This window comes from Mus caroli, chromosome 14, assembly GCF_900094665.2.
Source record: "Mus caroli chromosome 14, CAROLI_EIJ_v1.1, whole genome shotgun sequence".
Lineage (NCBI taxonomy): Eukaryota > Metazoa > Chordata > Mammalia > Rodentia > Muridae > Mus > Mus caroli.
The window spans coordinates 6,969,294-6,991,441 of record NC_034583.1 but is presented as its reverse complement, the minus strand read 5'-3'; the positions used below and the strand labels follow the sequence as shown (position 1 = coordinate 6,991,441).

At 42.1% G+C, this 22,148-nt stretch overlaps 2 protein-coding genes across 7 annotated transcripts in view; one reads left to right on the top strand and one right to left on the bottom strand.

Annotated features, from left to right (window-relative positions):
• The window catches only part of Atxn7 (ataxin 7), a 139,036-nt gene extending 128,315 nt beyond the window's left edge, over positions 1–10,721 (bottom strand). For all 3 annotated transcript variants that reach the window (XM_029469048.1, XM_029469051.1, XM_029469050.1), the window contains exon 1: positions 10,665–10,721. The gene's annotated coding sequence lies outside the window, so the exon portion shown is untranslated. The remainder of the gene's footprint in view (positions 1–10,664) is intronic.
• A 111-nt stretch (positions 10,722–10,832) lies between these two features.
• The window catches only part of Thoc7 (THO complex 7), a 12,442-nt gene continuing 1,126 nt past the window's right edge, over positions 10,833–22,148 (top strand). The window contains exons 1-7 of one of the 4 annotated variants that reach the window (XM_021181650.2): positions 10,833–11,028; positions 17,174–17,291; positions 18,301–18,428; positions 18,677–18,763; positions 20,713–20,770; positions 21,602–21,668; positions 21,766–21,835. In XM_021181650.2, coding sequence (XP_021037309.1) covers positions 11,010–11,028; positions 17,174–17,291; positions 18,301–18,428; positions 18,677–18,763; positions 20,713–20,770; positions 21,602–21,668; positions 21,766–21,835 — 547 coding nt within the window. In that variant the 5' untranslated portion in view covers positions 10,833–11,009. Of the gene's footprint in view, positions 11,029–11,637; positions 11,701–14,764; positions 14,952–16,031; positions 16,081–17,173; positions 17,292–18,300; positions 18,429–18,676; positions 18,764–20,712; positions 20,771–21,601; positions 21,669–21,765; positions 21,836–22,148 lie in introns of those variants that run through there. The other 3 variants (XM_021181651.2, XM_029469047.1, XM_021181649.2) reach the window with 3 other exon arrangements.

Below are 22,148 nucleotides of genomic sequence, written 5' to 3'. Positions count from 1 at the left end.
CCTGGGTTACTTGCTGTCAAGCTACAGGAGGGCCTGGCCAACAGGAAGGAGAAGGAGATCAAAGAAGGCAAGAAGGGCCAGCAGGAGAGTGGCCTTCTCTTCTCCCTGTGCTCTGGTGCTGCCATTTCCTAGCACAGGCTGAGTCCCCCAGTACTATAGCTCCCTTATGAAGGACCCCTGTCTGGGAGCTTAATCTAAGTGTCACTTCCCTTTGTGAGTTTCTTCCACCTGAGAAGCCCCTTTCTCCCAGGTAAGGCAGGCAGGAGACCAAACTTCCTTGCATTGCCATCCAGCTGCTCACTACCCTTCCTTCTTGCTCCCTTTCAATGTGCCACAAAATCTCCAGCACCAAAGCAAAGGATGAGCAGGCTGAGAAAACGCTGCTGAGCCTAACTCAGTCTGCTTCTTCAGCAGTTCTGAGCAGATTTCAACTCTGCGTCTGCAAAAGCCAGGTAGGTACATATTTACACAGAAGCCCGCTATGAGTTCCTTCTTGGAGCTTTTCCTCTTAGCGAACCAACTGGATTTGAGCTACATATTAAATGAAATTACCTGGGAGTCTCTCCATACTTTACCTTGCTGTAATGTGGCACAAGTAACCTGGCAGTTACTGCGGTATTTATGAATACTAAGAATTCAAGAATTAACTCTTCCATGGGCTTGATAAGAACTGATGGATTCTTATCTCCCTCTGCAACCAGTAATCCGTTCAGAGCTGGCTGAGTTGCTAGCACAATGATGCAGGCAGATAGCCTTCAATGTGCAGGGAAAATGTTCCAGTACACTACATGTGAGCCAAAACTGTCTTTCCCTTCCATCCTAGAAGGTAAGCTCCTCTCATGGACCTAGAGGCAAAGCCTGGGATGCAGACTGGGCAGCAGCAGGATTAACTAAACATGATCACCTTATATTACCCATCTTATAAGCCTATACCCTTAACTCTAAGCAATCCTTTTAAATGTTTACTGTATTGGTAAACAAGCAGGTAAGGAGATACATATCAAATATTAATAACAATGCCTTATCTGAGCAATGCAAGTATGAGTTATTTCTGCTAGTTTCTGTGCACCTGTGAAACTCTGAGTTTCTATAAACACAATCTATGTAACCAGGAAAAAAATATTATATAAAAACGTCCGTGAGCACTGAGGTTCTCCACGAGACCTAAACTTAAACAAGTCTTACAAACATGAAAATTGCATGCTCACGTAGCAGTTGTATATTTTATCATTTTTAAGGTTTATTTTTTAATGTGTTTGTCTTAGGTGTATGACTGTTTTATCTACATGTATGTCTGTGTACCATGTTAAGTCTGGTGCCCAAGGTGACTAGAAAAGGGCATCAGATCCTCTGGGACAGGTGTAGATAGTTGTGAGCTGGCATGTGAGTGCCTGAGTCCTCTGGGTACTGGAAACTGAACTTGAGCCATCTCTCAAGCCGCTATTTCNCCTTTTTTTTTTTTTTCAAAGCTATAATCATTTTATGGACTTTGATGTTTAACTCAAAATGAAAAAGCAATAATGCTACATTTCATGTAACATGTGCTATCTGGTTTATATTACAACCTTAACTGAGATAATTAAGACTCACTAAAGCCAAAGTTCACTATTTTCAAGGCTGTGAAGTTCTACTAAAACAAAAAACAAGAATGCAACTGCTTTACTCTGAAAGAGAAGCGTAATGCCAGAGCATTCGCAATTAAGTGGCCAAGAGATTATTGATTAAAACAGACTAGGGGGGTCTCTCCAGTACAACTGTTAACCAATAAAACCTTTCCAGCTTTCAGCTGATTGACACTTGGTGCTTTCCTAATAGAAAAGAAAGCTACTTGTTGTTAGTTGTTAGCCAAAGGAAGAGACACAGTAAAGAGTCCTGCCAACTTCCATATCATGACTGCTGTTCACTACGACCACTCATTTCCACTTCGGTGCCAGTTATGTATAGCACTAGACCATCTCTTCCAAACACTTTTCTCATCATCTGTAATAGCTGAACATGTGCCACTCAATATCTTATAGTGTTGAAATATGTTAACAGGGAATCATGGCTTCCATAAATACTTTACTAGTTTCAGGAAGTTAGTAAATTCAAGCAAGTGATTCCTTTAAACTGTGCTAATGCAATGGCAAGTGGTCTCTTCTAACTTTGATCTGCACATGATTTACAGCTATAACTACTCGGACTATTATAATCCCCAGAGTAGGAGCTGAGGGCACAGAGAACAAAGCCTTGAGTGTCACCTGTTAGTGGAGCTGCAGAGCTATTCAGGCAGAGCAGTAAGCTGGCACATGCGATCTGCCCAAACAGAAAAACACTACTGAACACGGGAGAAAGAAAGTGGACTTTCCATTACAGAACTCAGCTAGCACTCTTCTCAGAATTAAATTCAAGGATTCCACAACTCAAAACATCGTTAAAAACCCTGAGAAAAACTAAAAATGAAGTGAAAAGAAGACAGCTCTTTTCACTCATGCTTAAGTAGTGCTTCAGTCTTTAAAAACCTGTGACTGAAACAAATTAGGAAAAGATGGTTTCAAAAGCTAGCATTAAGTGCTAAAATAAGACGTTTTTCATCATGAACTGACTCTGATTCAAAGACCTAACCCAACAAGAACCCTATATACTACTTTCACAGATGCGATTATAGTTCAGATTACAATGAACTGTAGAAGCAATGGGGAAAAGCCAAATACTTAGCCCTACTAATCACAGAAAATTATCTGAAAACCCTACTTAAACAAGTGTCAAGCACCCCTCTCAAAAGCTCTTGTGGTTGGCTGAGAGCATCCACTTCTGTATTTGTCAGGCACTGGCAGAGCCTCTAAGGAGACAGCTGTATCAGTCTCCTGTCAGCAAGCACTTATTGGCATCCACAATAGTGTCTGGGTTTGGTGACTGTATATGGGATGGATCCCCATGTGGGGCAGTCTCTGGATGGTCCTTCCTTCCGTCTCTGTTCCACACTTTGTCTCTCCTCCCATGGGTATTTTGTTCTTCCTTCAAAGAAGGACCGAAGTGTCCATACTTTGGTCTTCCTTCTTCTTGAACTTTGGTCTGTGAATTGTATCTTGGGTATCCCAAGCACAAGGTCCCTAGGAGGAGCTAGAGAAAGGACCCAAGGAGCTGAAGCAGCTCGCAGTCCCATAGGAGGAGAAACGATATGATCCAATCAGTACCCCCAGAGCTCCCAGGGACTAAAGCACCAACCAAAGAAAACACATGGAAGGACCCATGGCTCCAGCCACATACGTAGCAGAGGATGGCCTTGCTGGACATCAATGGGAGGAGAGGCCCTTGGTCCTGTGAAGGCTCGATGCCCCAGTGCAGGAGAATACAAGGACAGAGAAGCGGGAGTAGGTGGGTTGGCCCTTGGTCCTGTGAAGGCTCGATGCCCCAGTGCAGGAGAATACAAGGACAGAGAAGCGGGAGTAGGTGGGTTGGTGAGCAGGGAAAGGGGATATGGGATAGGGGGCTTTGGGAGGGAAAACCAGGAAAGGGGATAACATTTGAAATGTAAATAAAATATCTAATAAAAAGAAAGAAAGAAAAAACAAACAAACAAAAAAACCCTCTTGTGGTACAGACCTGAACGCTAGAACACAGTGAGGGTCATTTAAAAGAGGAGCTCAGGGCCTGAGAGGACATGTAGTCACATGTCCTCACACCACAAGGTAATAATTATACAGTGAGCATGTAAAAACCTCCAGACTCAGGGGCTCTGAGAGGTACTTCAAAAACAGCTAATCATCACGGCCAGGGACAGGAAAATAACTTTCTCAGATGGCTATGAGATGGGTGGGAGGGAGGGTGGAAAAAGACGCTGGGCCAGCGAGCAAAAGAGAGCTGCCACCCATTACCACAGTGACTGGTGGACACCGTCACTTCATACAGCCCTGTTGGAATATTTGTCTCCCCAAATTCATTTGCTGAACTCCTGGGAACTGTTGTTGGAAGCTGCTATTTGGAGGTGTGACATTTGGAAAGCCCAGGAGGGTTGAACCCTCCTGGGTGGTGATACAAGAGCTCTTAAAGAGTCAATGCATGGAAGCCTGTTCGCACCTTTCATAGTGTAAGCCTGAAACACAGGATATTATCTTGAAACATGAGACCTCCCCTAATCCTGCCTTTACTATGTTGGCCTCTTGGTCTTGGATTCCCCAGGCTGCAATTTTACAAAAAAAAAAAAAAAAAAAGGGTTGTTTACAAACTACTTAGTTCAACATACTTTGTTGTAACAGCCCAAATGGACTAAGACAACCAGTGTCCTCCCAATCAAACAAGCGCCTTGTATGAAGAAGGCCAAATGTTAGTCTTATTTATTATTATATATAAGTACATTGTAGCTGTCTTCAGACACATCCGTAGAGGGCATCAGATCTCATTACAGATGGTTGTGAGCCACCATGTGGTTGCTGGGAACTGAACTCAGGACCTCTGGAAGAGCAGTCAGTGCTCTTACTTGCTGAGCCAGCTCTCCAGCTCCACCAGCTGTCAGCCCGCTGGAGGAGCACCTTTACTGCTTTTCTGCAGGGGAGGGCGTCTCTATATATCCCTGGAACCCAGGCTTTCCTGGAACTCCCCTCTGCCTCCCAAGTACTGGGACTAAAGGCATTGGCCACTATGAAGGGCTTCAAATTTAATCTTAAAAATACGAAAGGCCCTAATGCTAAGTAAGAGTAAGATAGTCATTAGATACTATTGTTTATCTAGACAGTATCTATATAAAAAAGCAAACAAAATTTTAGATTGTAGCCTATCACTAAATATGTAAAATACCAACTCACTTCTCTGATATTGTATTAGGGTTATGCTGGGAAGGAGGAATTTCTAAAATTCTTCATACTGGCAAAATGATTTACTTTCAGTATCATGTACCTTTAAAACTTAAGCTCTAAAACAACTTGCTTCAAAACAAGCAGACCAGTAAATAATGTTCAAAGACAGAAAAAGCAAAAACCGCAACAACCAAAGTGGTTTAGCATGTCACCAAATCTGCATGCTGTGCAGGGCCAGGAGAGAAGTCAGAGGGGGTGAAAAGGAGAAACTAACAGAAGTTATTCTCATGTCCAGTGGGCTTAGTAGACTGGCCACCAAGTTTAATGGCCTCAGTTCAATTCCCAGTACCCACATGATGGATGGAAGGAAAAACTGACTCTCACAAAGTTTACTCTGACCTGCACATATACACACAGTTACTGAATGAATGAATGAACAAATAAATAAATAAAATTTAAATTGAAAGAAGCTGTCCTCAGGGCATCATGGACTGTCAGATAAATTATTTAGACATATGTATCTACACGTTTATGGCATACCAATCTGGAGCCAATCTTCAGGGAGCAGAAAACAACAGGAATGTTTGATGTGTGTTTATATACATACATACATACATACATACATACATGCATATAGACATAAGCACACACATGCATACACACACACATACATACATGAATGAATCCAGGTTTCCATAAGAAATAGCAGGGTCTAGTTAGCAGACTGAGGATCACATAGATTACTTCCCCTTCAGGGCAAAGGAGGCCACAGGAATTTCCTGACAGCACTGTAGGCAGGGATTCTCCTCAAGGCCATCCATCACACATGACAGATTTCAACCATCAAGCTTTGCAGAAAACTGGCAAGGTGAGAACATCCTTTCACAACAAATAGAACTAACTAGTGACACATTGTAATGATGTGCTGAAATATGAGTGCCACTGAGGATTAGTAGCAACTTATTGACTCAAGGTTTATCCTACTGGGAATATAGCATTAGGTCAAGCTGCCAGACCAAAAGAACCAAGCACAGGGGTAGCAAACAGCTGCAGGAACGCACACAGGCAATAGCCTGTGGCTCCGGGGTCTCCCTAGTCTATACTACTCTCTTGCTTATCTTACTGGAGCAGAGAAGCTGGAATGGGATCTCATGTGGCTCGCACTGACTTTCAGTTTACTATGGAGTTGAAGTTGGCCTTGATCCTGCTTCCATCTCCCAAGTGCAGAGATTACAAGCATGCACCACTACCTGACTAAATCTGGGAATGTGCAAGTGATAGGCCACAAGGCACACAGAACAAATTATGAATGGCTCTTATATTTTTAAGTACTTAAAAATGACTATCTTGTGGCATATAAAGATGTGAAATTCTGATGTTAGTGTTCATAAATGAAGCTTCACTGAAATAAAGCCATAGCCATCCATTTCTCCCTATAATGGGGGGGGGGTGTTGAGTAAGGAGAGAAAACTAGAAAACGTATGGCAAATTTCAACTATGATCCTTCACAGATGCTGTTCTTGGCCATAAAACCAAGTAACTTGTAAACAAATTACAACTTCAAATTTGCGAGCTTTTCTTGGTTTGGCCAATACCACAGCCAGAATTCTGACATAACCTTTCAGCCTCACAGAGAGTAACTCCATGCCGCAAACAATAAACAAGTCTTGATAGGTCCTAGAGATGCTGAGTTCCAGCCACAGTAATAAAATGGAAAAAGACTTCCTAGATTGAAAGTAGGATTGTGGGGCTAACAAGATGTGAGTGAGAATGTCTGCCAGCAGCCTGGCATCTGAGTTTGATCCCCAGGAGGAGGAATGTCCTCGACTTGTTTTCTGATCTCCACATGCATATCAGGGCAGGCTCAGATCCACATTCACTTGGACACAAGACAATAATTTAAAAAATTACAATAAAAATTCTTTAAAAGAAAGAAGGATAGTTTAGAATGTTAACAAGAGAATGAGGATGACCAAAGATATCCTTTCAAATGGAGTCTGATATATTTTCTAAAGATGAGAATTAATGTCTCTCAAATGTCTACCACCTTCAGGACACTTAGGGCCCTAAGAAAGGGCAAGTCTTTTGGATCTGTTAGCCTATTTAATAACCATCTTCTCTACTTAAAAATTCTAGTCCATAACTGGTCCAGGGTAAACAAACTAAAGATTTTAGGAAATAAGAGTCAATTCAAGTCTAAAGCCAACCCTGATGATTATTGTCCTGTCCAAAAGCAGTAGACAGGAATGTTCTCTGTGAATGAGAAGAACAGCCAAAGGCACAGAAACAATACAAGTAGATTTTAGTTTTAAATCAAAGCATTTTTTGTTTGTTTTGTTATTTGTTTTGAAACAAGGTTTCTCTACATTGCCCTGTACAAAGCCCTGGCTGTCCTGGACTATGTCCTGGACCAAGCTGGCCTGGAATTCACAGAAATCCACCTGCCTCTGCTACTAGAGCTCATATAAAAGGAGTGCACTACAATGCTGGGCCCAAGTATTTTAAATATGTCGTCCATACAAACTCCTTGGATTCCTAATGTTCCCGCTTCCTTCAACAGTTAGAGGAAAATATAACTCAGTTCTATAACACTCATTTTCCCTGTACAGGAAAGTCAACACAGAGAGCCAAGTCAGAGGGTCTTTTAATGACCGTCAAGATGAAAGTACAGTGCAGTGGTAGACATAAACAAAAACTAAAGTCACAGCGACATGGGGATGAAAAATTGCTTGGTAGGAAGTTTGGGGAGATGGCTCAGCTGCTAGGAGTATTTGTTGTTCTTGGAAAGGCCCTGGTTTAATTCTCAGTATCCACATGGTGGGTCACAACCATCTATAACTTTAGTTCTAGGGCATCCAATAGCCTCTTCTGACATCCATGGACACCAAGAACACACCTGGTGGTAGTGCACATATATACATATATGTAGTCAAAACACATATAAAATGAACAAACCTTTTTTTTTAAATTGTTTGTTTGTTTTTTAAAGAATTAGTTGATACTTGTAGACACCCTCAAAGTCTACAGACCAGAATAGCTCTTTCTCTAAAAGTAAACTTGAGAAATGCCTACCTTTTTTCCCACAAACTTCAACATACCTGGGAAGAAGGAATCTGAATGAGAAAATGCCTACAAAAGACTGGCCTGGTGCTGGCAAGATGGCTCAGTGGGTAAGAGCACTGACTGTTCTTCCAAAGGTCCTGAGTTCAAATCCCAGCAACCACATGGTGGCTCACAACCACCCGTAATGAGATCCGACACCCTCTTCTGGATCATCTGAAGATAGCTACAATGTAGTTATATATAATAAATAAACCTTTGGGCCAGAGCGAGCAGGGACTGAGGGAGCAGAGTTGACTGGAGTGAGCAGAAGGTCCTAAAATACAATTCCCAACAACCACACAAATGCTCACAACCATCTGTAAAGCTACAATGTACTCATACACATAAAATAAATAAATAAATCTTTAAAAATTAAAAAAAAAAAGACTGGCCTATCTATGGTACAATTTCTTGACTGCTGATTGATGTGGGAGGGTCCATGTCATTGTGGGTGGTACCACTTCTGGGCAGGTGTCCTGAAATGTTTCTCACACCATGAGAAACCCTAGCTATGACACCAAAAAGACAGGCCAAACCATTGGTTCTCTCATCAGTCTTTATATTTTCAGGAGGGAAATGTTAAATAAATATACTAACTTCCTTAACTAATATCTAATGTTCTTAAAAAGAAGGAACTAGTGACTGCAGTAAACAGTTAAAACTAAGGTCTGCATGTTCAAGTCAGGCCTCCAGTAGCTTAAAACATACTCCATCCCAATTCTGTGTTTCTGCCTCTCAAGATCCATGCCCCCATCCCCCCAAAAAAAGACAGAAAAAGAAGAAGCCTGAGTAAAGCAGAGGGCTTGAGTCCACCCCACTTTAACATCAGCCACAGCTTAGCAAATAAAAACATCATTTCTATAAAATTCATTGCAAGATGTTCTCTCAACACATATCATATAATAAACAGAATTCTCAGGTGTTCAACTTATAGATTCTTGTCTATGCAATAATAAATTCAATTATATGACTTGAAGAAAACTCCAAAGACTTCCAAAGGCTCAGACATTTCCTACTACTTGGTCTCCCATTACCTGAGCCAATAATCTTCAGGAATGTTCAATTTCAGATATACTCCAAGTCTTTTTTAAAAAAAAAAAAAAATTTAGCCCTGCCTAAAACTGTGAGCAACCAAAGAAACTTATGAAAGGGGTCTGTGACAACCTGACATGCTATCTCACAGAAGCTTAAGTTATAGAAAGCAGTGCTAGTTTCCCATGAAAACATTAACAATTATTTGCTGTCATTACATAACTGTTTCCAAGTCAGCAAGATGCTGATAAAATCAAGAAATGCTCTTACAAAGTATCCTTTCACTACTTGGCAGTTTCCTTGTAAACAAGAAATCTCCCTACCAAAGTGTTACCCAGAACACAGAAATGATCAGCTGATGTTCCGTTTACAGTGTTTAAAGGTACTTACGAATTAATTGGTTTTGGTTTGGGATTCTGTTGTTTGGTGCTGGGGAGGGGGGGCGCAGGGGGAGGGGGTTGGTGTGCCTATGTAGCCTGCCCAACTGGCCAAAAAGTCAATATTCAGACCCAGATTAGCTTCAATTCACAAACCTGCCAGCCCAGATAGGCTACCACACACCTCCCTGCTGAATTTAAGATTAATATTACCCTCCTTCCTACGCCAAGGAAATGAACATGGTCCAAAGTCCAAGTTAGGAGGACCTTTAGGCCAGTACTCTTTCAAAAAGTCAGCGAGCAGTTCCACATTTGGAAGAGGTCATTTATGCTTCAAAATCTTCATTCTGGGTAATTTCTGCCTTTGTGACAACAGTAGATACTGTATTTGACAGATACATAGTTCTGCCTAGAGGTTAAAAACCACCTCACTTGAATGATCCCAAGTTTTCTGCTAAAAAGAACTGAGGGAACACAGGGCAGATGCATGGATCCCACTTAAGAAATCTGAACAACCAAAAATGACCCCACACCTTATGCAGGATCAGAAGGTTCAAGGGATTGGGATCATGAAAACTGATAAACAAAAACCTGGGTTATAAAGTCAAACTCTACCCTGTTGGAGGTCAAATCAACTCTCAACACCAACATGGTTCCATCAGGAGAGCACTCCTCACTGTTGAATCAAAATGATTTTTCTTTTTTTTTTTGGTTTTTCGAGACAGGGTTTCTCTGGGTAGCCCTGGCTGTCCTGGAGCTCACTTTGTAGACCAGGCTGGCCCCGAACTCAGAAATCCACCTGCCTCTACCTCCCAAGTGCTGAGATTAAAGGCATGCACCATCGCTGTCCCGCTTTTTTTTTTTTTTTTTTCCGGGGGAGGGGGTTGGTTTATTTCATTTTTCAGAAGAGATGACACTATAACCTGCAGTGTGTTCTAGAAATGTGTATTCCGCACCCCCAAGTAATGTGTTTGCAATGAGCAGCTGCCCCCCCCCCCAACACCTACTTTCAACTTCCCTTTAAGGAGCAGTTTTTGAAAAGCAAAGTTAGTATGAAAATGAAGGCACCCCCTCTGGATTCCAGCAGCGACGGAGAACTGGGTGAGAGGTGAGAACCGCAGGGACCTGAGCCCTGGGTCCTGAGTGACGCTCCCCAGACAGGTGACCAAGTTTCTTTCCCCCGCTTCGCCAGCACCCGCCAGAGCTCAGGAAGGGAGGATGGCTTGCCGCGCCCGCCTCAAGAATACGGGTTCGAGACCCGCGGCGGCAGTGGCCGCGCCCCCGTCCCACCGGAGCGCACGGTCCGGGCAGCCCGGGACAGAGGTCACCTGGAGCGTCAGGCGCGGAGCCCCGCGAGCGCGCGCAGCCCGAAGCTCACCTGGCGGCTGGCCGCGGCCTCCAGGGCGGCCTGTGGGCGCGGGCCGGGCGGGACGGCGGTGTCCCCGGGCCGAGCCGCCGCCGCCGCCCGCCCGCGCGCCCGCCCGTCTCGCCCTTCACCCGCCGGCCGCTCCGCGCCCCAGGAGAGCGGCGAGCGCGGGTCCGCCGCGGCGGCGGCGGCGCGGTGCGGCGCGACTCAAAAGTCGGAGAGGGCGGCCGCGGGCGCCGCCGCCTCCTCCTCCATGACTGTTTACCCGGCTGCATTGTGGGAGTTTGACCTTCGCCGCCAACCGCCGCCTCATCTCGCGCCGCCGCCGCCGCCGCCGCCGCCGCCGCCGCGCACGCCATGGGAGCCGTGACTGACGGTGAGGCCTCGGCGGGTCCGGGGACGCGGGGCAGCGCCGGGATCCGGGCCGTCTGGGGTGGGGGGCTCCCGGGGCGGCGCGCGGCGGGGAGAGGCGCAGGGCGGCTCGCTCGGCCCGGGCGATGCAGTGCCCCGAGGGGGCCGCCTGGGGGGCTTCCCGGGCCGGGCTGGGTCGGGCCCACGGGCAGCGCGGCGGGCCCCAGGGAGCGCAGGAGCTCGGAGGGCGGTGGAGTGAGGACCCCGAGCTGGGGACGGCGTCTAAGAGGAACAGGGGTGTCTGGAGGGCCGGTCGGGAAGTGTATCTGGGCGACTTACAAGGTAAGGCGCCAACACGGGAAGAGGCCGGCGGCTTGGACCGCGGCAACAAAAGGAAGGCATGTTGGGGCGGGTGAGTTGTTAGCCTGAGTGGATTAGGAGTGATGGATGGTGGACAGTAGATGTCTGTGGGCTGAGAGCAGAAATAAGAGGGCGTTAGGGAGAAGAATGGACTGACACGATAGGCAACTGGAGCAAGAACTGAGAAGGTACCCGCTTTGGGAGAAAGGTTCCGGTGGCTTGATGTTATTTGATGGGCTGATCAATAGCTATGGATCGATCCCAGTGGAGAAACAAGGGACTTCCAGAAACGAACAACGATCGGCCCATATTTGAGGACTGGCCGAGGAAATACCAGGTATAAATAAAGGCCCCGGAACTTGGTAGGGGGAATTTTAACCTTGGTTTTGTTTTTTAAATTCGAGTTTAATTTATTCAGGAAGTACTTAGCTTACTTCCAGGCAATGCTTTACTGAACACGTTTGATACCCAGAACCAACAGGTAAAGGTGTTTCCTATTATACGACTGCAGTGGTCGTATAACATTAAAAATTGGTAGGGTGGCTGAAGGTAAGCATACTGCATTTACTCTGTGTGTGTGTGTGTGTGTGTGTGTGTATGTGTGTGTGTGTGTGTGCGTGCGTGTGTGTGCGCGCGCGCGCGTCTGCCTCCCTCTGAGCTATCTCTGCCTCCCTCCCTCCTGAGGCAGGCCACCCTACTAGAGTGGCGGTCAGAGAACACTTGCTGAAGTCACTTCTTTACTTCCACCAGATGGGTCCTGGGAATTGAACTGAGGTGGTTGTTGGTCTTTCTACTGGTGATTAGAAAACTTGACAAATTTGCTTTCCCCCTTCCTTTGAAGGGTAAATAGGTGTTTTAAAACTGGAATTACAAGTGACCAACCACTTGTACAAGTGCCAAAATGATAAAAGAAATTAAAGATGTCATATAGAACTTAGAAAAACTTTACACCATGAAATTTCCAAGGTCAGGAAAAGCCAGTGAAAGGGTTTTTGTTGTTATTTGGTTTGGTTTTGAGACAAGGTCTTGCCAGGCAGTGGTGGCGCACACCTTTAATCCCAGTACTAGGGAGGCAGAGGGCTGGCGGATTTCTGAGTTCTAGGCCAGCCTACGCAGAGAAACCCTGTCTCGAAAAAAACAAAAAGAAAAAAAAAAAAAGAAAGAAAGAAAAAAGTGACAAGGTCTTTCTATGTAGCTCTAGCTGTCTTGGAACTCACAGAGATTCCCCCTGCTTCTGCCTCCTGGGTGCTGGGACTAAAGGCACATGTCACAGCGTCCAGTCATTGAAAGTTTTAAACTGTTACTGTGATGTGATCACATTTGCTTTTATTTAATTAATTGATGTCTTTATTTGCAATGCTGAGAGTAGAACCCATAGTCCTGTTCATTAGAAAACTGTTTTACATCCTCATCCTGATCCACATCTTCAGCACCAGATGTGCGTTTACAATTCACATACCCATTCTACTCTTTGGAGAATATTGAGGAAATGGGAAGGGGGTTGCAGAAATCGCTCTCTCTTTCACTAACATTTATATAATACTTTGCAGCATGTGTTGCACAGTGTTCTAGTTATCCTCATTTTATAGATGAATCCAGAACCCAAAGGAATTAAATAACAGAGTTTCAGTGAGTTAAAAACCAATAGAGTCTAGAAGAGTATTCAGTCCTGTGGGGCTGAAGAAGGTGCAGGTAGTAGTGAACTGGTATGTAGGTACTGGGATTGAGCTCAGTGCCTTTGGGAGAGCAGCCAGATGCTCTTAACTGCTGAGGCCGATTTCAGCCCAGCTAGTGTGGTCTGTTCTTAGCCCCTTCTGCAGTGGGTTAGTGGAAGGTAAGGGGGTCTTTGATCAATATGACAAAACTCCAACTGAGGGAATTCAAAAAGTGAACAGAACTCATAGAGAATGTCAGGACTACTCAGATGCGGGAGCTCAGAGGTTATCTTAGGTTTCTGACTTGGTTGATTCTGTGCCTTGCTCCAAAAGAGGATTGCATTCTGTTGGTGAGAGAAGGAAACTTGAGCCCCCTAGTCCTTGGAGGCCACAGGAAGCCCCACTTTACATTTACAAGCTTCTCCCCTTTGTGGGGGTTACCTAGCTTCTTTGAGACTCAATTTTCTGCGTTGATGAAGAAACAATACAAGCTACCATGGAGTGGTGTTTTGAAAATGAAATGTAATAAAAGTTATAAAAGACTTTGTATTGAACCAAACACATACTAAAGTTTAGTAAATATTCCTAAACACAGAAGTTGTTTGCTAACCTCTTTCCACTTCTCTATGGAGAAGTGTGTCTTCGTTAAGTGCCCCTTCCTTTGCTTTGGGGAATGAAAATTGAACTGCAGTCAGTTTTAAATAAGCAATCAATAAATATGAGGCGCTAGGTTCAGGGGAAGATTAGAGGGAGAGATGCTGGAACATAGATATCAGTAGCATGTGTGTCACTGTGTGCATATGCATGTTACTAGGGGTTGAACCAAGAGCCCTTTGCATGCTAAGCAAGTAATCTAGCACTGAGCTAAGCCACATCCCCAGCACTGGGATTCATAGGTGAGAAAATGGAATGGACTGATAAAGAGCCAGTCAAATTCTACCTCCTCTGAGGTGTATGTCCTTCTAACTAGACACCTCAGTGTGCTGAATGGGTGCTATTTCAACACCAAAAGTGCAAAGTTTCCCATTCTCAGAATTCACTCACATCTGTGTACAAATTGCTCACACCTTTTGTACGAGTAATTGTTGCTATGATAATGAAAACAAGTGCTAGTCTTTGTTAGTGTTTAATTGAGTTGGTCTTAATTTAATTGATCTTTAGAAGACCTCTGTAAGCATCAAACCCAATTACAAAATACTGCAGTCAGTCTGGGTGTGGTGACTCACGCCTTCTATCCCAGCACTCCAGAGGTAAAGGCTGAATGATGTCTGTGAGTTGAAGGGCAAACTAGTCTACGTAATGAGTTCCAGGGCCACCAAGACTACACGGAGAGACCCTGTCTCTAAGAGAGAGGGGTGGGGGGGAAGAAGGAAGGAAGGAAGGAAGGAAGGAAGGAAGGAAGGAAGGAAGGAAGGAAGGAAGGAAGGAAGATAAATAGAATGATCTTGAGGTTAGTCAGTCATGGTACCTCAGCCCTGTAACAGCCATTAGGAGACTAAGGCAGAACCAGGATAGTCTGAGCTACCAGAGGAGGTTAAGTTGGTTGGGGCTATTGATTATGATTTATTTGACTTGTGCACATTTTGCAAAACCTTTACAAATAGTAATACTACATTCATATGTAATGATGCACAGAACTAAAAGTGTACAGCTGGCATGATCACAAAGCATAGTTTAAATATTTTTAGTTAGCAGACTTAAGATATTGGTGGTATTTAGTCCCTCTCTGTTTCCTTCTGCATTTATGTTTGACATCCCAGGTGGGTGATGAGAACTGGACTGGGGTCCTCAGGAAGAGCAGTGTGCATTCTTAACCACTGAAATGGCTCCAGCCCCAAGCTGTGCCTTTCCTTCCAGCACTTGACAGACCGAAGCAAACAACTTCTGGGAGTTTGAAGCCAGCAAATTTCAGGGCAAGACCTTGTCCCAAAATGTGTGTGTGACAGAAGTGTGTGTGTGAGAGTGTGTGTGTGTACTCAGAAATTCTGCATTTTAATCTCTTTAAGGACTATGTCTTATTTACCTTGATCTCTTCAAGTTGTTTGGTAATTAAAGCTTGAAAACATTAGTATTTTTAAAACACATTTAGATGATCAGGTAAATCTGTACTTTGAACAACTTTTCAAAGAAAGCTATTCTAAAGGTTTCTGCTAGGGGTGTCCTTCCTATAGTGGGCCTGTCCCCACTGCACTTGTGCTTACACCCTTATGCTTACACAGTGGAGCTCTTGTCAGAGACTTTGCTGTTGATGCATGGAGGCTCTCCAGGAATATTCATCCTTTACATTTGTATTCAAAACATAATGAATTTAGTTTAAAAGAAAGTGAAAACCCAGACAATAAACAAAAATGATTAAAACAGTATCTAAGAAAATCATTTTTCATTTCTATCTGTAATCTGCTTATCAGAAACAATCATTAATATTGTTCATTACCCATGATTACCTCAGAGATATTTTCTGAATGTATACATGCTTATATACACGATTTTCTTTTTTCTTTTTTTTTTTTACACATTGGACAACATCCTCTGCTTCTCAGAAGTTACTTTAATTATCTAAAGAGGTTGTTTTGGCATTATCCTCCTAATATTATTTGAGTGCATCATAATTTAACAAGCCTCAATGTTTAGGTCTGCAGGCATTGTACTGCAAACAACACTGCTAAAAACATCTCTTAATGTCTGCTGTGCATGGTGCTGCGTCTCCGCAGTTCCAGCCTCTGCCACAGTTTCAGAGCAAGTTCCTCCTCAGCATCTATACTGAGAGCCTGGGTCAAAACTCAAAATACTTTTTCTGGGGGCAGGGCATGAGTGTACCCCTTTCACGCATGATAATCATGATACACGTCTGCACGTGTAACATGATTAACTATCCACGTCCACACGTGTGTAACATGATTAACTGTATCCACGTCCACACGTGTAACATGATTAACTGTATCCATGTCCACACGTGTAACGTGATTAACTGTATCCACTTCCACACGTGTAACGTGATTAACTGTATCAACGTCCACAGGTGTGTAACATGATTAACTGTATCCACGTCTACACATGTAACAGTAAGTACAGTGATGGAGGTCTTGGCAACAGTTTGATTACTGAGTTATGATCTGGTAGAAGGAAATGATTTTTCTCCATTTGCCTTTGTGATTGTAGCCCAGCACTACTTGGTTCTGGTACGAGCACTAGCTCAGGGGCTGGAGAGATGGTTAAGAGCACTGACTGCTCTTCCAGAGGCCCTGAGTTCAATTCCTAGCAACCACATGGTGGCTAACAACCATCTGTAATGGGATACGATGCCCCCTTCTGGTATGCCTGAAGACAGTGACTATGTACGCACTACATACATTAAATACATACATGCATACACACACACACACATTAGCTCAGGCTGATTGAACCCCATTTGTTCTCAGCATCATTTTGCACTACTTTTATGTTCTATTTTCTCTTTGCATTGGTGCAAAAAATGAGACCCTGAAGTCAGGATCCGTCTTGTGGCAGCAGAGGCTGCACAGTGACCTGCAGGTCAGCCTGCACGGGCTCTAAGAAAGGATGAGACAGTGTTGTTTTAGAGTGTTTGACAAGGAAATTGTGTTACTTCATGAATCTTCCTTTCTCTCTGCCCTGTTACTCTTTTTTTGTAACTTGATACTACATGGAAGGAAACTTTCTCAGTTCTTTCTGTCAATGCCTTACTTAGCTGAAGATCTGCACAGTTCTGGCTTCCTTTAGTTTAGACAGCTTTTTTCTTCTTTTCATTTTTTTTTTCCTTTTTTTGCTTCAAAAGTAGTTCTCTTAACAATTATTGACTTAGCCTTTCTGATGTACCTGAAAATGTCCTCTCAACAACCCATAGAATGCCAATTGTGAGGGTAGAGTTTTACCTAAGACCTCAGCCCCTAGGACAGGCAGATATACCCCGGACAATCACTTTTCTTTGAAGAAAAAAATAGAAGAAAGATTTTTAATTGTGTCAAGATGCATGTAAAATTTATCATTTTAGTGTTTGCCTCAACTGATGGCATTAAATGTATTTATTTTTCAGTAATTTTCTTTTCATTGAGCAAATGAGTAGTTATATACTTTTGTCTTGAGAGTTGCTCAGAACCAAATGTTCGTTTTAATTCTCATTCATCTTTTTTCCTCCAGACGAAGTTATAAGGAAACGTCTTCTGATTGATGGAGATGGTGCTGGGGATGATCGGAGAATTAATCTCCTCGTGAAAAGCTTCATTAAATGGTGCAACTCTGGATCCCAAGAGGAAGGGTACTTTATTCCACTGATGTTTCTGTATCAGTATCCTGCTGGAACTTTATTAAGACCATGCTAAATAGTTCAATTTACCTTATCTGTCGAGTGCGGCCACCTCTAGACTGATCAGAAGTTTGGTTTATTTATTTGTTTGTTTTTGTTTTTTCTGTTCTTCTATTTGGAGTCACCTTTATGTTTGTATAATATGCAGAAAGGACATTAGTAAAAGAAGAAATGAAGATCAAACTCAGGCTTAATTTGATTACTTTTAGCAAATCAGTATTTGCTAAGTATCGCTAAAGGAAGGGTTTTTTTCTTTGTTAAGTTAATATTTAAGTTGCTGCAAAATAATTATATACTAATAATTACATACTGTATTAGTTAGGGTTTTACTGCTGTGAACAGACACCATGGACCAAGGCAAGTCTTATAAAAACAACATTTAATTGGGGCTGGCTTACAGGTTCAGAGGTTCAGTCCATTATCATCAAGGTAGGAGCATGGCAGCATCCAGGCAGGCCTGGCACAGGCAGAGCTGAGAATTCTGTCTTCATCCATAGGCTGCTAGTGGAAGACTGACTTCCAGGCAACTAGGATGAGAGTATTAAGCCTACACCCACAGTGACACACCTATTCCAGCCAGGCCACACCTCCAGATGGTGCCACTCCCTGGTCAGAGAATATACAAACCATCATACATACTAATAATTACATACTAATTTTATACTAATTTTGCTGGATTTACTTTCTGCTTAAGTATGAAAATTATGAGAACAGAATTCTGAAAAAACTCTTAGTCAAAATATAGTTAGGGGTGATTTAAGATGCAAACAAATTGTTTAGATAAGATGAGCACAGCAGTCTCATTTTGCTTTTGTAACCAGAACAACTTATAAATTCACTTACATCATTCTAGCAAAGAAAATAGTAAGAGTGGATGTTCTAAGCTATTTTAAGTTAAGCAATTCTGTCAGAACTTGGTTTAGTTTACAATTCCTTTTGATTCCCTTTTTCTTTTTCATAGGTATAGCCAGTACCAACGCATGCTGAGCACTCTGTCCCAGTGTGAATTTTCAATGGGCAAAACATTGCTGGTATATGATATGAATCTCAGAGAAATGGAAAATTATGAAAAAATATACAAAGAAATAGGTAAACATAGTAATTCTTTCTGGAATTGTATTTTTGTGGTTTAAAGCTATCTGATAACAATATGTGGATTGTAGTAAAATATCAGTAATTAAGAGTCTGCTGTCAGCAGCCACAGTGTTGAGTAATAACATGCAGCACTTCGTGTTGTAGGTATTTTTAGAATGTCATTGTCTATTGTGTTATCAGTGGAATGTCTATTTAAAAGCACAGGTTATATATGTTATTATAACTACCTTTTTTAAAAATAGAATGTAGTATTGCTGGAGCACATGAAAAAATTGCTGAGTGTAAAAAGCAGATTCTTCAAGCAAAACGAATACGAAAAAATCGACAAGGTAAGAATTTGAAGGACTTAGGTTGCAGATATTCCTGATTTCAAGTTAAGTTTTTTAATATTGAAAGGTAATTTCTGCAACATGAATCAATTTACAAAAATTACAATTACACTTATACTTAAACCTCTGTTACTTAACTATATAGAGAAGGCAAGGTGTGATGAAAAAGATTTTATTCTGATGAGTTTTATTGTTTATCCAAGAATATTTCAGTATTTTTTACTATCTTCAGATTCTTTTCCTAAGCAGTGTTACAGTTAATCTCCAAATGTGAACAATATGACAGACTGAGGTGTTTATTTGCTAGTTTAATGAAACTACTTTCAGAAAAAGAAAATGGAAAAGAAATTTAACGTTTTTTTATTCACAAAGCAAACAAACATTATCCACAGAATTACCTAATAGCAAATTTAAAGTGAAGAGACAGCAAGTTGGCCCAGTGGGCAAGAACACTTGCCATCAAGCGTGACGCCCTGAGCTTAAGCCCTAGGACCCACGTGGTAGAAGGAGAAAAGTGAGTCCCTCACTGTGCCATAGCACTCCAATACACATAGATATATAAAAATAAAATAAACATAGACATATTAAAGACAGAAATAAAGTTTAGTTTTATTCTAATCTCTTAAGTTAGAATATCCTTCACTTAATATCCTATCTGGCTATCTGAATATAATTTTAATGTCATACATGTGTCTCTGTACAGCGGAGAGCAGGTGCCCATGGAGGCCATCTTATCCCTGGATTTGAGGCAGTTGTGAACTACACATGAGTGCTGAAAACTAAATTGGGTTTTGTAACACATTAGTATATGCTCTTAACTACTGAGCCATCTCTCTAGCCCTGGATTTTTTTTTTTTTTTTTTTTTTTTTTTGGTTTTCTGAGACAGGGTTTCTCTTTGTAGCCCTGGCTGTCCTGGAACTCACTCTGTAGACCAGGCTGGCCTTTAACTCAGAAATCCGCCTGCCTCTGCCTCCCAAGTGCTGAGATTAAAGGCATGTGCCACCACTGCCCAGTGGAAATTAATAGTAGGAATATTGCTCCTATTACATAAATTGGGAAAAGATAAAGAGCAATGTTTTTAAAGTGTTTGTTATGGTACATTCTTGAACTCCCATCGCTTGGCTAAGGCATGAAGGTTACAGATTCTAGGTCAGCCTGGGTTTAGTGGAAACTTACCTCTGAATGAATGAATGAATCAATCAGTTAATATCATAATTGGGTCTAGTAGAAATTTAGCTCTAAATTAAATAGGTAGACAGATGAAAGAGAAAGGAAGACAAACAGACAGAATAACCATAACTATGACAACATTGTGAAAAACTAAACAGAAATAGAAAATGCTGTTATTTGATAATTGTGAGGTTTTATAGCTTAGATTCATAGAATGTAAGATTTATGAAACTGGTCCAGAAAGATGTATTTTCTTCGGTGTTTTTTTGTTTGTTTTGGCGAGGGTGTGAGGAAGTTAGGAACTTTTGAATCAGTCATTTGATGGTGATCCTAAGTCTTGTTTGCGCTGCTGCCCACTTCTCATTCTGTCACATGACTGGAACACCGGAAGTGAGAGTGAGGACCCCTGCTTGGAACATGAGGTCGTTATGATGTGCTTATGACTGAATTGAGGGATTTGCTTTGTTGGTTTGGTTTGGTTTCTTGCTTTTGCTTTGTTTTTTGGTCTTTTTCAAGACAGAATTTTTCTGTGTAATTTTTCCTGGCTGTCCTAAAACTTGCTATTTATTTAGATCAGGCTAGCCTGGAGCAAACAGATCCACTGGCCTTGGCTTCTGCCTCTGCCTCCCAAGTGCTGGGATCAAAGGCATGTGCAAAGACCACATTATTGTCATTTCCTTAAGAAAGTGAATAAGAGTTATTTTCATTTACACATTTCTTTTTGGTAACCCAGGTTAAAAAAGTGGCTTAATTTGGCAAATATTTTCTTGTCTTTCAGAATATGATGCTTTGGCCAAAGTGATCCAGCATCACCCAGACAGGCATGAGACACTGAAGTGAGTGTAGAGCTTTACAGGGAGCTGGCCTTCAAGCGAAGTGCTGAAGAACTACGCTGCACACTACATTCTCAGATAACACCGCCACCCAGAGGAAGGGTCACCCTTTAGTATCACGTGGTCTTACGCTGCCTTACTATCTTCGGCTCACTCCCTATTGGTTCAGAACATGTGTGTAATGTGCCCCCAGAGCAAATGGATATGTTTATTTTATTCTCTTACTATAACAGAGTATTGAATACCAATAAAGATTATGCTACATGCACATCTTTAAAACAGCTGAAGATACACAAACAGTACAAAAAAAAAGACACTTAATGAAAAGACACTTTCTGAAACATCATTTATGAAAATTAAAAACTCCCTCAAATATTTTATGCTAATACTGTATATTATTCAGTGATACAAATAGATGTGTCTAAAATAAATTATGAAATTATATTTTTTGTTATTTTAAAATTTGTATCTATAATATAATTTAGGAGCTAGGAAATCATCCTCAGTTTCAAAATCTTGGATTCCTTTTTCTTTAATGGGTGTTATGCATACATATATATGTATGGGTACCACTTGCATGCCTGGTGCCCATGGCAGCCAGAAGAGGGCACCAGATCCCTGTGACTAGAGTTACAGACAGTTGTGAGCCACTGCGTGGGTACTAGGAATAGAAAGAACCTTGGTCTTCTGAAATAGGAGCAAGTGCTCTTAACTGCTGAGCCATCTCTCAAAACCCTTTTATTTTCAGAATATTATTTTGTGGCCAAAATACTATTTACATTTTCCCTTAAGTAGCAAAATATGACATTGTTTTGTTTTATTTTGTCCCCCTAGGGAGCTAGAGGCTCTGGGCAAAGAATTAGAGCATCTCTCACATATTAAAGAAAGTGTTGAAGATAAGGTATTTGAATATATATGTTATTCTCTACATGTTTGTTTGTATGTGCGTGTGTGTATTTAGAGACAAACTTATATAAGTTGTTTTCTTCTTAACACAGCTGGAATTGAGGCGGAAACAATTTCACGTTCTTCTTAGTACCATCCATGAACTTCAACAGACATTGGAGAGTAAGTGAAAAAACATTCCAAAGTTACTGCCTATGGAGATTGTACATGGTCGGGGAATCCTTCGCTGAGAGAGTCTACCTCCAGAATCGAGTGGTATATCTGGATGGCATTAGAAACCCTCATCTGTTGAACTTTATGTATACAAACAGAAGAACAGTGATTTTTTTGTGGTCATTTGTGCTTTACATATATGTCTAGCAATAAGAAAACTTCAAGCCTTTAATCCCAGCACTTGGGAGGCAGAGGCAGGCAGATTTCTGAGTTTGAGGCCAGCCTGGTCTACAGAGTGAGTTCCAGGACAGCCAGGGCTATA